The sequence below is a fragment of the Perkinsus marinus genome (genome assembly GCF_000006405.1).
Source record: "Perkinsus marinus ATCC 50983 genomic scaffold scf_1104296973172, whole genome shotgun sequence".
Lineage (NCBI taxonomy): Eukaryota > Perkinsozoa > Perkinsida > Perkinsidae > Perkinsus > Perkinsus marinus.
In genome coordinates, this window is record NW_003201482.1 from 96650 (window position 1) to 109287 (window position 12638).

General features: G+C 44.7%; 5 protein-coding genes across 5 annotated transcripts in view; 4 read left to right on the top strand and 1 right to left on the bottom strand.

Moving 5' to 3' along the window:
• Pmar_PMAR012023 (hypothetical protein) overlaps positions 1-277 on the top strand; it is a gene marked incomplete at both ends in the record, with an annotated part of 9328 nt that extends 9051 nt beyond the window's left edge. The window contains one exon of the mRNA XM_002766252.1: positions 259-277. Coding sequence (XP_002766298.1) covers positions 259-277 — 19 coding nt within the window. The remainder of the gene's footprint in view (positions 1-258) is intronic.
• A 1210-nt stretch (positions 278-1487) lies between these two features.
• Pmar_PMAR012024 (hypothetical protein) lies at positions 1488-3369 on the top strand (the record flags this gene model as incomplete). Its single annotated transcript, XM_002766253.1, has 4 exons — positions 1488-1586; positions 1903-2025; positions 2829-2940; positions 3326-3369. The coding sequence occupies 4 exons, from the start codon at positions 1488-1490 to the stop codon at positions 3367-3369; spliced, it is 378 nt and encodes a 125-aa protein (XP_002766299.1).
• A 1193-nt stretch (positions 3370-4562) lies between these two features.
• Pmar_PMAR012025 (small nuclear ribonucleoprotein, putative) lies at positions 4563-5479 on the top strand (the record flags this gene model as incomplete). Its single annotated transcript, XM_002766254.1, has 8 exons — positions 4563-4646; positions 4698-4766; positions 4817-4882; positions 4928-5005; positions 5051-5134; positions 5185-5239; positions 5289-5359; positions 5412-5479. The coding sequence occupies 8 exons, from the start codon at positions 4563-4565 to the stop codon at positions 5421-5423; spliced, it is 519 nt and encodes a 172-aa protein (XP_002766300.1). The 3' UTR covers positions 5424-5479.
• A 1842-nt stretch (positions 5480-7321) lies between these two features.
• Positions 7322-8458, top strand: Pmar_PMAR012026 (hypothetical protein; the record flags this gene model as incomplete). Its single annotated transcript, XM_002766255.1, has 1 exon — positions 7322-8458. One exon carries the CDS (start codon positions 7322-7324, stop codon positions 8456-8458), a length of 1137 nt encoding a protein of 378 aa, XP_002766301.1.
• Positions 8459-10057: 1599 nt separating this feature from the next.
• Positions 10058-11844, bottom strand: Pmar_PMAR012027 (cytochrome P450, putative; the record flags this gene model as incomplete). The annotated part of the gene is made up of 7 exons (XM_002766256.1): positions 10058-10316; positions 10387-10508; positions 10554-10740; positions 10836-10990; positions 11039-11184; positions 11446-11578; positions 11623-11844. 7 exons carry the CDS (start codon positions 11842-11844, stop codon positions 10058-10060), a joined length of 1224 nt encoding a protein of 407 aa, XP_002766302.1.
• Between the last annotated feature and the right edge of the window lie 794 nt (positions 11845-12638).

The following is a 12638-nucleotide window of genomic DNA, read 5'->3' on the forward strand; positions in this document are numbered from 1 at the left end:
GAGCGAAGCGTTTCACGATGTACATTTAAGTGAAAACGTCTTGAGGAGTGTGAAAGAATATGCACATGGTCAACTACATATGTCGGCAAGAATATGAAAATTTCGAGGAAATTCTGGGAATTTATTTTTGGTTTCTGTACATTTCTACCCGATCTCGTATATAAGCGCTTTTATTTTATGAGGAAACTCCCAAGCTCAGCTGAGGAGAGCAAACGTAAATTCCCCCAACACTGCTTTTGAGTGGTTTTTTGTTATTAGGCATCAGCTTCAACGATAGTGTCCACTCCGTTAAAAAAGAAAGTGTCTCTTTGAAACTGTCAATGGTTTTTCTCTACTACTACATTTGAATCTGTTCAATTCTGTTGTTTTCACGAGTTGTTGCTGGGATAATCGTTTTTGTATTATATATTGGAGCTTCCCCCTAGTGATATGAAAACACTAGTGAAAAGCATATATTTCACGACTACTGCATATCGCCGCGAATATTGCGTTTTTCATACAGTTTTACGCCACTTCGCGTAAAACGGGTTGTGACACTCTACTGTATTTTACTCGTCCACTTGAGCATGTTGCTGTGAGTGAATGACTTCAGATGTCTCCTACAATTGTTATCCTTTTGATGAGCCTCTAGGGAAGAAGTTCCTGTTATTATTGCATCATTTTACACGTATTTTATCATAGGCTTTCGAGTGTTGAGTTGAAGCGCTGTTAAACACATATGTTGGTGACAATAGGAAAATTGTGAGGAAATTTTGGGAAATTATTATCAACTGCTGTACATTTTTACCCGGATTTGTATAACGTAGCTTCGGAAACTCCTGATCTTAGCTGAGGAAAGCAAATATATATTTTAATATTGTTGGTGAGAGAATGTGTGATGCGTTGGGACGCTGAGAGAAAGTCTATACAGTGCGTGTGAATTTGATATGATGCAAACGTGTGTTATTTTCCGAGATTAATAAGAATCGATCTGAAACTATATCGCATAAACATTGTTATGAACATGTGATGTGATAAAAGTAACCTTTCGAGACTATGATAGCGACAAGTTGTTCACTATCATTAATCCCGGAATAGAAAACACGCATTCTTCACATTTGCAAAAATTGGAGTTTCACCCTAGTGATATGAAAAACACTAGTGAAAAGCATATATTTCACGACTACTGCATATCACCGCGAATATCGCGTTTTTCACAGAGTTTTATGTAACAGGTGAAACTCTATTGCCTAGAAGAAAAATGTCGTTGTTAACACCAACGATTATAGTGTCGCTCGCGACTCGCGTATGTTGGTGATTTGTCCATTGAAATAACACTACACTGGATATTATCGCAGGACAATGCCTTACAAGGTCTGATTATACTTGACCGATGCAGACTATCTTCATCATAAGCTTAGCTCAGAGATTCCTTCACCCGATAGGGACACATTGTGTGCTACGGGCGAGCATTGGTGTTGCAGCGGCATCTACCAACAGTTTTTATGATGAGTAACGATACCGACACACAGTCGATTGAAGTGGCTGTTCCTTTCGAAAAGCTCAGAGATTTCAGAGTGACGGTGCAGCTGTACCCGATAGGAAATGTGAGGCTGTTAGTCGTGTGGAAAAATATGCGCATGAACAACTACATGTGTTGGTGACAAGATGAAAGTTTTGAGAAAATTGTGGGAAATTCTTGTTGATTTCTCGTACGTAAACTCCTACAATGGAGTTTCACCCGCGATATGAAAAACGCTAGTGAAAAATATATTTCACGACTGCAGTATTTTTTCACGGAGTATTATGCAACTTCACGTAAAACGGGTGAAACTCCTATAACGCGTGAGAAAGTTCCTTGCACCAGCTGAGGAAATCAAACGCATATTGTTAGTCGTGAAGATCATTATAATGTGTCCATAGGCACCACCCTTAAAACAATGCAAATTTGCTATGGCCGGCTCGACACCGGTGAGAGTGTTGATTAAGTTTCTCGAGGGCGCGGTTATGCATAGTGGAACGCATACAGGAACTCAAGAGCCAGATGTGAGTGAGTTCAGGAGAGTGTGGTATGTGTTAACTTTAAGCGATGATAAATAGAATTTCATATTCATAAAATCAACTAAAATGATTTTACTAACTTAGTTGAACTAAGTTCAAGTGTTCTCACTTCACTTCGTGTCGCGTAAATCGCGTTTTTCACATGGAGTTTTACGCCACTTCATGTAAAGCGGGTTGTGAAACTACAGTATGCTATTACTCGTATCGTATTTTGACTCGCGAGGGTTTACCAATCAATATAAATTTCCTCGGAATAGTTCTGAAGTTCTATGATGTTCACAATCATCCTACAAATAGTACTAAGTATGAAAGCGATGATTATAATCACTCACAGTGAAGAGAATTTCAGCTCGCTGTATAACAAGTTTACGTCATATAGTGTGGAAGCATATCTGTGCCTCAATTGTATTTGACAATATTAAAACCGAAATAATTTCACATGTCAATTTTTTTAATGGGATTTTATGGGAATTTTCTATATTGTGGTTGTTTTAAATTGATTATTGTTAGATAAATTATCTACCTCGTGCGATCATTGGAGTTTCACCCGTTTTACGTGAAGTGGCGTACAACTCTGTGAAAAACGCAATATTCGCGGTGATATGCAGTAGTCGTGAAATATGTTTTTCACTAGTGTTATTCATATCACTAGGGTGAAACTTCAGTATCATATTTTCTTTTCTCTCTATTTTTCCAAGGTAGCACTCTTTTCAGTGGGCAGTATAGGAGTATGGCTGTGAACTCAGCAGCTTCATTAGAATTTTACACTTGAGTTTCGTGTGTCGCAGGTCTACGTGTACATCAACAATTTCTTCTGTCCCATGGACGACCAAATTATGGCAGACTTGTGTCGAGAATTCGGCAAAGTTGAACGCGATGATGAGCAACGAATAAAAGGAGGTAAATTCACAGAAAACTATTCGGCGATTACAACTAGGCGTTCTCTACTGGAGCTTTTTTCACTCTTGTTGATGGTGAATTTCGCTTTAAAACTTGACGAGTTGACGCTGTTCGTCGTGCTTGCCACTCTAGCGCGGGGCAGATCCCCGGTTCGAACCCCAAGGTCGGTATTTTTCATTCAAAGGTGTTTTCTGTGTATATAATTCTCGGTAGAGGTTCTCATGTGTTATCGAGAATTACGGTCCATTTAGCTTTTGGTTGTTTTTTCGCTGGGCTCAAACACATTGTGTGTTGAGGAGAAATAATTCTTCGGGAAAATCCGAATCGCAATATATAGCTCCGCTCCGTCCGAAATGACTCGTAATTATTTGTGTTGTTCTTGCAGGTTCATTGAAGTTGCATTATTCAGTTGGTCCTGCATATGCTTAGCACGACAGTGCTTTGATCTGGTACAATTTGTATTATTTTCATTTTCATTCAAATCTAATATGTTGTTGTTTTCTACCTGGCTATGATCATCAACAGTGGTAATACTCGAAAATGACAAAAAAAGACGCTGTTTTGTGAGCATCACTTTAATAGACCATGGACGGGAACCTGGAAGGCTTGATGACTTTAATAACCAAAAATTCGTCAAATTAGGGGTCAATCAAAGTGTAATTAGGGACCTCTTCTCAAATGGTGGTGATTGACTTTGGTCTTGGGCGCCATGATGAACACAACAATAAAGTTAAATGCAGCAGATAATAGCAGGACTGAGTAGGTAGCTGAGGAACCAAGATCGTGTGCAAGTGTCTGCCGCGGAAAAGCGAGTTTTTCTTCTTCTCTTGAATGACGATGTTTTTATGCTTTTTATTTTTCATGTCAACCATCCGCTAGGGTTCTACTGGTTCGATTGGCGTAGAATAATAACTCTTATGTGCAAGAGCACGCGTGCTGATCAGGTTGGCGAAGTATAACGTGTAGAACTCAATTCAGAAGGGGTTGAGATGCAGCAGTATGCCAAGCTGTTGATGATAAGTATTCATAGTTGACTTGGTATCTTGCTCTCGTGCTCTATAATCTATAGCTGACACTTTGTTGTCCCATGAAGCACTTCCAGATGTCGCTCGAAGATGCCCAGACGGGGATGCCGGAAGTAAATCAATTCTGTTATCATTTTTCATCGACTGATACCACTCCTCCATCAAATAGTCGCCAATTGCATGTAGCACATGTATGCCACAACTTGTGATTTGCCATTAGGAACTCTGGTGTTACGGTACTACTTCAGTACCGTTGTGCTTCCACTGTATGTCTGCTGCGAAGGTCAATAATTGAAAATGTACATTCATGAATCGCTTCGCTCCGTCTATCACAGTCGCGCGCGCCCTAGTAAAAGATCTCTACATTTGTAAGGCTGACATCACGTTGAGGCAGTTCGAGGAACATGTTCGCTTTCCTCAACTGAGCTCAGGAATTTCCTCACTAATTATAGGAGTTTACATACGAATTGTACAGAAACAATAATAATTTCCCAAAATTTTCCTGGAAATTTTCATATTGTCACCGACACATGTAATCGACTCTGTGCATCAGCAGTAGTGCCGACTTGTTATTTTCCTCATCTACTTCGATCGACAATGCCGGCGGTTGGAAGGAACACTAAGATGCAGCAATGGCTGAATTACCGAGTTAGAGTCACTCTACATGACGGGAGAATTATGGTAGTGATATAAAAAATAATAATTGTGGTGGTGACAATGTGCTTTGGTCAGATTGGTCAGTTCATGGCTTTCGATAAGCACATGAACTTGGTCTTGGCTGATACTGAGGAATTCCGAAAAGTAGCATTGATAACGACAACAGTCAAAACGTGGAGTAAATGCTTCCCTAGGTGCGGTCGAAGGGCGAGTCTGGGCTTGGGGAGGAAAGGGAGGTTAAGAGAATGCTCGGCTTGTTGGTAGGGAATTTTTTGGGGGAAATTGGTGGTATATTGCCGCGGTAGATCCTACGTGGTGAGAATATCATATCAATGACGGCGGAGGCGCCTCCACCTAATGTGAAGAAAAGTGAAGGCCCCATGGTAGTGGAATGGATAGGCTTCAATCGGGCAGGTTTTGAATCTTAGGCCGGCCCTGGTCGCGGGCATGCAGCTGGTCGTGGTGTCCCCATTGCACCCCTTGGTCAAGCTCCTCAAGGCCTTACTGGACCGGTATACCACTCCTTCTTCACATCGTCTTCGAACTGCCCTTGTCCTGGTAGATACGTGGTGTTGGCGGTCCTGCTCCTGCCCAGATGGCTCCTGGTGCTCCCCCAGGTAAGATGAAATCTTCGCTGTGCGCGCAAGGGTATCTTTGATCGATTAGGGATGCCTCCGATGCCTGGCTTCCCCGGAATGCCCCCACCCCCTCCTGGAATGATGCCTGGCATGCCTGGAGTAAGCTGACATTCTGGCGCTTCGCTCCGCTCATATTTTGTTCTCTTTTTAGCAAGGTCACTGATCAGCATTCCAGTATCTTTGAAATGGATAGTGGGCACATCCCGAGGAGTCTCTGGAAACGGCGTGTAGTGTTGGTGTTGTAGTAGTTAATGGTAGTTGAGCAGAACTACTCATCTAGTGTTAGTGTTTGACTGTGGCGGCTTACGGGAGTGTCGAGGGCATTGGCCTCTGGGGGTGCGATCCGATGGTGATGATTTCGTAGTATTATGAATAGGGGAAGGTGTGAACCACATGATAATGACGATTAAATTTTTATCATTTATTTTTATGTCATGCATCATAATTATATATTCGTGGCGGATCGAGGAAGCTGAGGATCGTCATGGACTAGAGCAGTGTTGGGAGAATATACCTTGGCTTTCCCTCGCTTGAGCTCGAACTGAAGACGTGAACTGGCAGTAAGGAGCAAACTATGGCTTCGGTGAGTGCTGTTAAGAATAAGAGAGTACATCAGTTATCTAGATGGATTGCAAGGGGATACTTGGATGATGGGGGTTACAGAAAATACCGGAGGGTGGTGGTGGAGGAGGATCTTTGACAGTCTACGTGGACGTACTATCACTAGCATCGAATTTGATAACAAGTGGCTTCGGGGGTGCTCATATCTTGGCAAGTTGGTGATACAAGTCGGAGCCCATGGGGCTCGTCCCGGTCACAGCTGCGACTCGCAGCCTGTGAGGGTTAATAATGTCTTTAATAAGATGGATGCAGTACCATAGCCGAGGTCCGGCATGTCCGTACCACCGTCGGCTGAAGTTTGCTCAGTTTTCATGGTGAGGATGTGTACAGAGGCGAATCATCAGTGGTAACGGAGTATACGATTGACGATTGGCTTGTGTGCACGCCAGTGTTCCTTCAATGACAGGTGAAGGAAGTGGTGGTGAGTCGCGTAAGGCGTGATACTGAAGCTTCAGCTGACGATGTACATGTTGGACAGTATGTGTCGTCGTCATCGTGGATGGTTGGCCGATTTTCATCGGAGTTCAGCGTCACATGGAGACCTTTCCGATGTAGTAGTGGATGATGGAAGTTAGCTGGTTTTGTTTCCTACAAATGTCCAATCGAAAAGGGAGCATAGAGGGAATATAGAAGCTTCAAATCAGCTTGATCAGCCTAAGTGACGAGTTAGTGTGGTATTGGGTGCATTCGCCCTGAAGATAGAGGAGTGGTATTAAATCTTTATAGTGTGATCGAATGAAGGGAATGTTTACCGCACGTTGGGCAAACTTGGAATACTATTGTTTGTCAAGTCGAAGGGGTCAGCAGGAGCTAGCAACAGATTTCTGATGCAAAGAATAAGTGGAGTTCCCATCTTTGTGTAGTTATGCAGTATGGGAATTTTCTAGTTGCCGTCATAACATGTGATCGATTATGTGCATATGGGAGTTTCCGTAAGGTTCGACCTGAGGCAATGCGGTTCTTGACTGATTTGCATCTGGCAGCCTTCAGTTCTGAGGTGTACGTGGTTATTAGAATTGATCAGACTGATCAACTATTGCGAGCATTGATGTATAATGGACAGCTCCGTACGACTGATGATGACCACCGTTGAAAGATTTGTGGAATTAGCTCCTATTGTTATCAAATTTATTGCTGAACTTGCTAATTCTTATATTTCCTCAACGCTGTCTCGAGTTTGTCAGTAGTTGGTGTGTTGAGGCTTCGAAACGACGATGTATTATGGGAGCAGGGTGACAGTCATCGGAGGAAAAAGCTATTTACACGGTTAACCATGAAGTGGACTAAGAATGGATGAAATGGACTTGGCTGGTTACGGACGATCGACAAACCGAACACAAGATGTAACACAAAGACAAAGCTTAGTTTTAGCTACGATGGCTAATGCCCTAGGAGAATACTAAAAGTACTTCATCTGTTTACAAGAATTGAATTTTGAATATGTCTGCTCCTAAAGAACTTATACTAAAACTACACTCGATTGAAGAGACTCTACGTGTGCGTGTAGAGGTTGACGCTTGCAAGAGCATGGCTCAGATCACTGGGTATATCGAGAAGGCTTGGCCTCAGCTGAAGGACGAGAAGTATCGTATCTACTACCTGGACGATTCGGATGAGCTGTGCGTGTTGAATGAACTTTCGGTTGGTGATGCTATCACTCTGCCCGCTAAGATGATGAGAGCTGGTGATGATGCTGTACCTGTTCTGGATCTTTTTATCAAGAAGGAGATTGATAGAGATCTGACTTCTCCAAGGGAGGTTAACCCTTCTGCTAGAAATCTGGCTAGACGGTTAACAGATTTCGACTACATGAACTCCTTTGATGATGCTTGGCAGTTGGTTGATAGTATGCTCGCTACTGGTCAGGATCTGGACAGTGTTGCCAAGCATCTTGAGACGAGGCAGGACAGGAAGCAGAAGTCGGTTGATGCGGCTCCACAAGAGCCTCCTGCCAGAGGTGTGAAGAGAATCGCTAGTGAAATGGAGAAGGATTCTAGTGCCGTTCAGCCTCAAGTAAAGACTAGTGGTAAAGTGTACGCCACTACTAGCGATGGTAAGCATGAGTATCATATCGAGAAGCGTGTCAAATCTGAGAAGGAGGCTGTTGATACTATGGTTGATCTGCTTACTGAGATGGGCTTCGTTGAGAGCAAGGATAAGGCTAAGGATCTCGTGAACAACTTAGTGGGTTCTGGTGAAGATCTGAAACGTGTTGCTGATCATATAATGTCGAGGGCGATAGAGCAAGAGAATGATTCTCCTCTCGCCTTGAGGGATCTTGATGATGAGCTGAAGTTGGTGGAAGCTGACGACACTGCACGAGACTTTGCTGATCTCCTCGATGACTTCGGTTTCGTTGGCAGTCGCGATGCTGCTCGCGAGCTGGTGGGTTCATTGATGGCTACTGAACAAGATTTAGGCAGTATTGCTGATCATTTCATGCGTCATGCTCGGACTCGTTCTCTGAAGGGCACCAAGAAGGTGGCTGATGCTCAGAAGAAGGCTGTTGGTGATGCTGTTGCTGCTGAGAAGAAGACTGCTGGTCAAACTCAGCCACAAGAGACGACAACTGCGTGAGGCTCATTACAATAATAGACTCTAGGATATTGTCCTACTGAATATAAGAAATACCATTTAGTTGATGTTATGATTCATTTCAAATGCCATATTATGGCAGTTTCAATAGCAATGAACGAGGTTGTGCAGCTCAGTAAATTTATACCATTTCAGCCATAAGGTCTGGTCGCTGAGGTTTCTAATGTATGGTCTCAATCAACTTGTGCATTTGTGCGCATCGGACGGCGTCATATGACGAACATAAGGGTAGCGGATGGATTAAGACTTGAAGAGACTTATACTAATGATGCCTCAATTCAATGAAAATGAACTCATCGTACGCCGCAAGTACTCAGCTACTCAGAAGCGTTCGGCGTTCATTGTCTCACCTGAGCTCTGATCACATCTTCCTACAACTGCTACTGTGAGTATGTAAGAGTCTATTGTTGTTGGCAGGTTCATTGATGTTTGGATTGATGAGATGTTCTGAGGATACTAGATTTTGTTAGGACTCTTCTGATGAGTTGATCCCCCTCAAGTGGGGCCGGTATTCCATCTCAAGATATACCTCGACACAACCAGTCAACACAACCAGTCAACACAACCAGTCAACACAACCAGTTATCCAGACGTTCCACGTGGGGCCACTATGCCGCCTTGAGAGGTGCCTCAACGCAATCAACTATCCAGACGCTCCACATGGGGCCACTATGCCACCTTGAGAGGTGCCTCAACGCAATCAACTATCCAGACGCTCCACATGGGGCCACTATGCCACCTTGAGAGGTGCCTCAACGCAATCAACTATCCAGACGCTCCACATGGGGCCACTATGCCACCTTGAGAGGTGCCTCAGCACAATCAGCTATCCAGACGTTCCAAGTGAGGCCGCTATGCCACCTTAAGCTATGCCTCAACGCAATCAACTGTCCAGACTACCGAACAGGACGGGGAGAAGATGAAGTCGAGCTCGTCGTTGATGAGGCCGATCTAGCCACGCGGGGCCGCTATGCCACTCTCAGATGGTATTTCACAACCCGTTTTACGTGAAGTGGCATAAAACTCGGTGAAAAACGCGATATTCGCGATGATATGCAGTAGTCGTGAAATATGGTATTCACCAGTGTTTTTCATATCACTAGGGTGAAACTCCAATAAATCTCTGTAGCGCGCGAAATGAAAAGATGAAATCATTCGGCACGACCGAAGTAACGGCAAACTCAGACAAATATCGGAATCAATTACTATTGACCTACAGAGTCCACATTGTTACGCGGGTGGCAGGATGAATACTTCGTCTCCTACATACGGTGATACTCCCCTGTTGCTGGGTCACAGGATATGCCTCAATCTAATTGTGACATAGGGATCTGAGTCGAATCCCTTGACACCGATGATCAAGGATTGAGAAACACTGGCTGGTCGGCAACCATCTAGGGTACACATCGAACCCGAACTCGAGCCTTCTCCTCGGGCAGCAGTATCATGAAAAGGCTAAAACCACAAAGCATCCGGTCAATCCTGGCCTATGCAGAGGTAGGATTGGATGAACGCGAAGCATGTTTTGTGACCACACAAAGATCAGAGCATCAGAGACAATGAAATCGAAGAGTAGCCACTTTAACCAACTCGCCGCCGCATTTGGAGCTCGAGATTCAGTGGTCCGTACGTGAAGGTAGCCTCGCCACGGACAATCGAGGAAGAGCAGTTCAATGAAATAGAATTGAAATATTTTAGGATCAAAGTTAGAATCACCACGGCCTCCTTGATGGCCATGTTCTTTCCAGGACATTGACGAGGGCCTGCACCGAATGCCAGATGATCACGTTCACGTGCTTGGTCTATCAACGAGCCGTCAGGAAGGAGCCAACGTTTGGGGCTGAGATGGATGGCGAGCTCAGAGATGAAGTAGCCGGAGTTGTAGATACTCGAATGTTTTCCCGCCATACGCATCTGCCACCATCGCCTTACGGAAGAGGGTCAGCACATTCGTCCCGGTGGGGATTCGGCGACCATCGAGTTCTGTGTCGTGAGTACACTCATGCAGAAGGAACACAGCCGGTGGTTGCAGCTGAGAGTGAACGCAAATATCGTTGGTTGATTACCAAGCACTCACCCTGAGGGCCTCGAGTATGCAACACTTAACGAAGACCAACCTGTCGAGGTCCTCTGTCGCATTGGGATCGTGGCCGAGAGCGTCCACTTCAACACGGGCCCTGTTCTGTATTTCAGGATATAGCGCGAGGTAGTAGAGACACCAGGCGACGGTCATGGCCGTAGTGTCACTACCAGCAACGAGGAACCTGATTACATTCATTACATACCGCTGTGTACTCAGTATCATTGCTGGTCTATTCACAATGTACCAGAGAATGTCAGATGCATAAGTGAGACTCACGTTATGAGATTTCCTCGCAAGTCCACTTCATCAAGATGGAGTAACTTGTCCAGCAAGTCATGCCTTTCAACTCCTTTTCCCGACTTCCGCTCCGCCCGTCTTTTGTTGATGATCTCGTCACATATTCTATTCAGCGTTTTCGCCCCTGAATGCATCTGACAACAGGGGCGAAGGACGACTGGACATCCGCGTGAGGTGTTCACCTTTTTTATCATCGGATTAAGGTTCCAAGGGAATCTGTCTCGTGTAATCCACGGCATGGCACTACGTTGTAAAGCATAACCAGAGCCGACTAGCAAATCATTCATCGCCAGCTGAAGTTCGCCAGACTGGTGGCCTAGAGGTACTCCTGAACAGACTAAGACATGGCACTCGAACACCGTTGCTGGTGTCAGTTCCGAATGAAGCACTCGAGAGTTCTGAGTCGAAGCCAATGCGATTTCATCACACTGTAGTGTTGATGACCCTCCTTGATGGCCGTACACAATCGATGGACCATCGACGATGGTAAAAGGGAACGGAGCCAACAGGACTACTGTAGACCGTACTATGATGGGAGTGAGTACGGCATTTGATGAGAAAGAGTGCATAAGATGAACCGTGTGCTCACCATTTGGGTTCAAGAAATTATAGTCCTTCCCGAGAGTCGTGACACATAAGACATCCAGAGTGCAGAGGGGAAGCCATTCTACGGGCCGCCAAACGATGCGACCATCCTGACTGAGGCGCTCCAACTGGCGTATCTACAGACAGAAGGGAGGGACAGCGACGCGAATGGAGACCTCACCAGCCTCAGAGCAATTTTGGACATGTCGGGAATCATAGCCATAGAGTTGCTGTCGTTGAAGGCTGGTGCACCCAATCGTCTGTTCCGTTTCCAAACTTCGCCTTCCGTATTGAACATTCCCTCCATAGGCATTATCTTGTGCTTATTGGAAGGCTTGATGTAGGTCCTCGGACGTGCATTCAAGACTTGACGGATAAGCTCAGAATCGGAGACAACCACCATGCCCCTTCCAAGAGATCTAAGAACGGAACAGCAATTGGCTCCGTACCGCCAGTGACATACAGATGATCCGACCGAGTTGACCGAAGCGACTTGCAACACTTGTTGGATGTCTTACTTTATGTAGTATATAACTCCATACGTATCAGCGTAAATCTCTGTGGCATGGAAGATGTGGTCTAGTGATTTCGGGATGAAACCAAGGATCGGGAGGAGCTGAAATACGACGGGAAGCTCGCAGTTCGGAGAGATGCACTCTTGCATTTGCAGCTCACATGATTGGGTCCACCAAAAACTGCATGGAGATCTACCGTGGTACGCTTCATAAGCCTCAGAGCTTTCACGGCAAGCAGAGAGGCTACACCAGTCACTACGATCACCGTTCCGTGGGTCCGCAAGAGCGAGCGGCACCTCAATATGAGGTCCTGGACACCACGGAGAATGGATTCCATTTATCGTGTTCAATTTGATTCTGATTAGTTCACAATCATGAGAGTCCAAGAGTAACAATATGATTAGCCACCTCCGGAATTTATTGTAGGGATCGAAGAAGTCTATGCCGCAACTTAGTGTGTTACTCGAGAATTGTGTTGTGCAACTTTCACATCACTCCATATGCTGCTATAAACTAAGAGCAATTAAGGCGAAGTCATGGTCGACTGAACCGGTGATGTTGCTGTTATTTTTGCTGCTGCTGCTGCTGCCGTTGTTGTTGTTGTTGTTGTTGTTGTTGTTGTTGTTGTTGTTATTGTTGTTGTTGTTGTTGTTGTTATTATTGTTGTTGTTGTTGTTGTTGT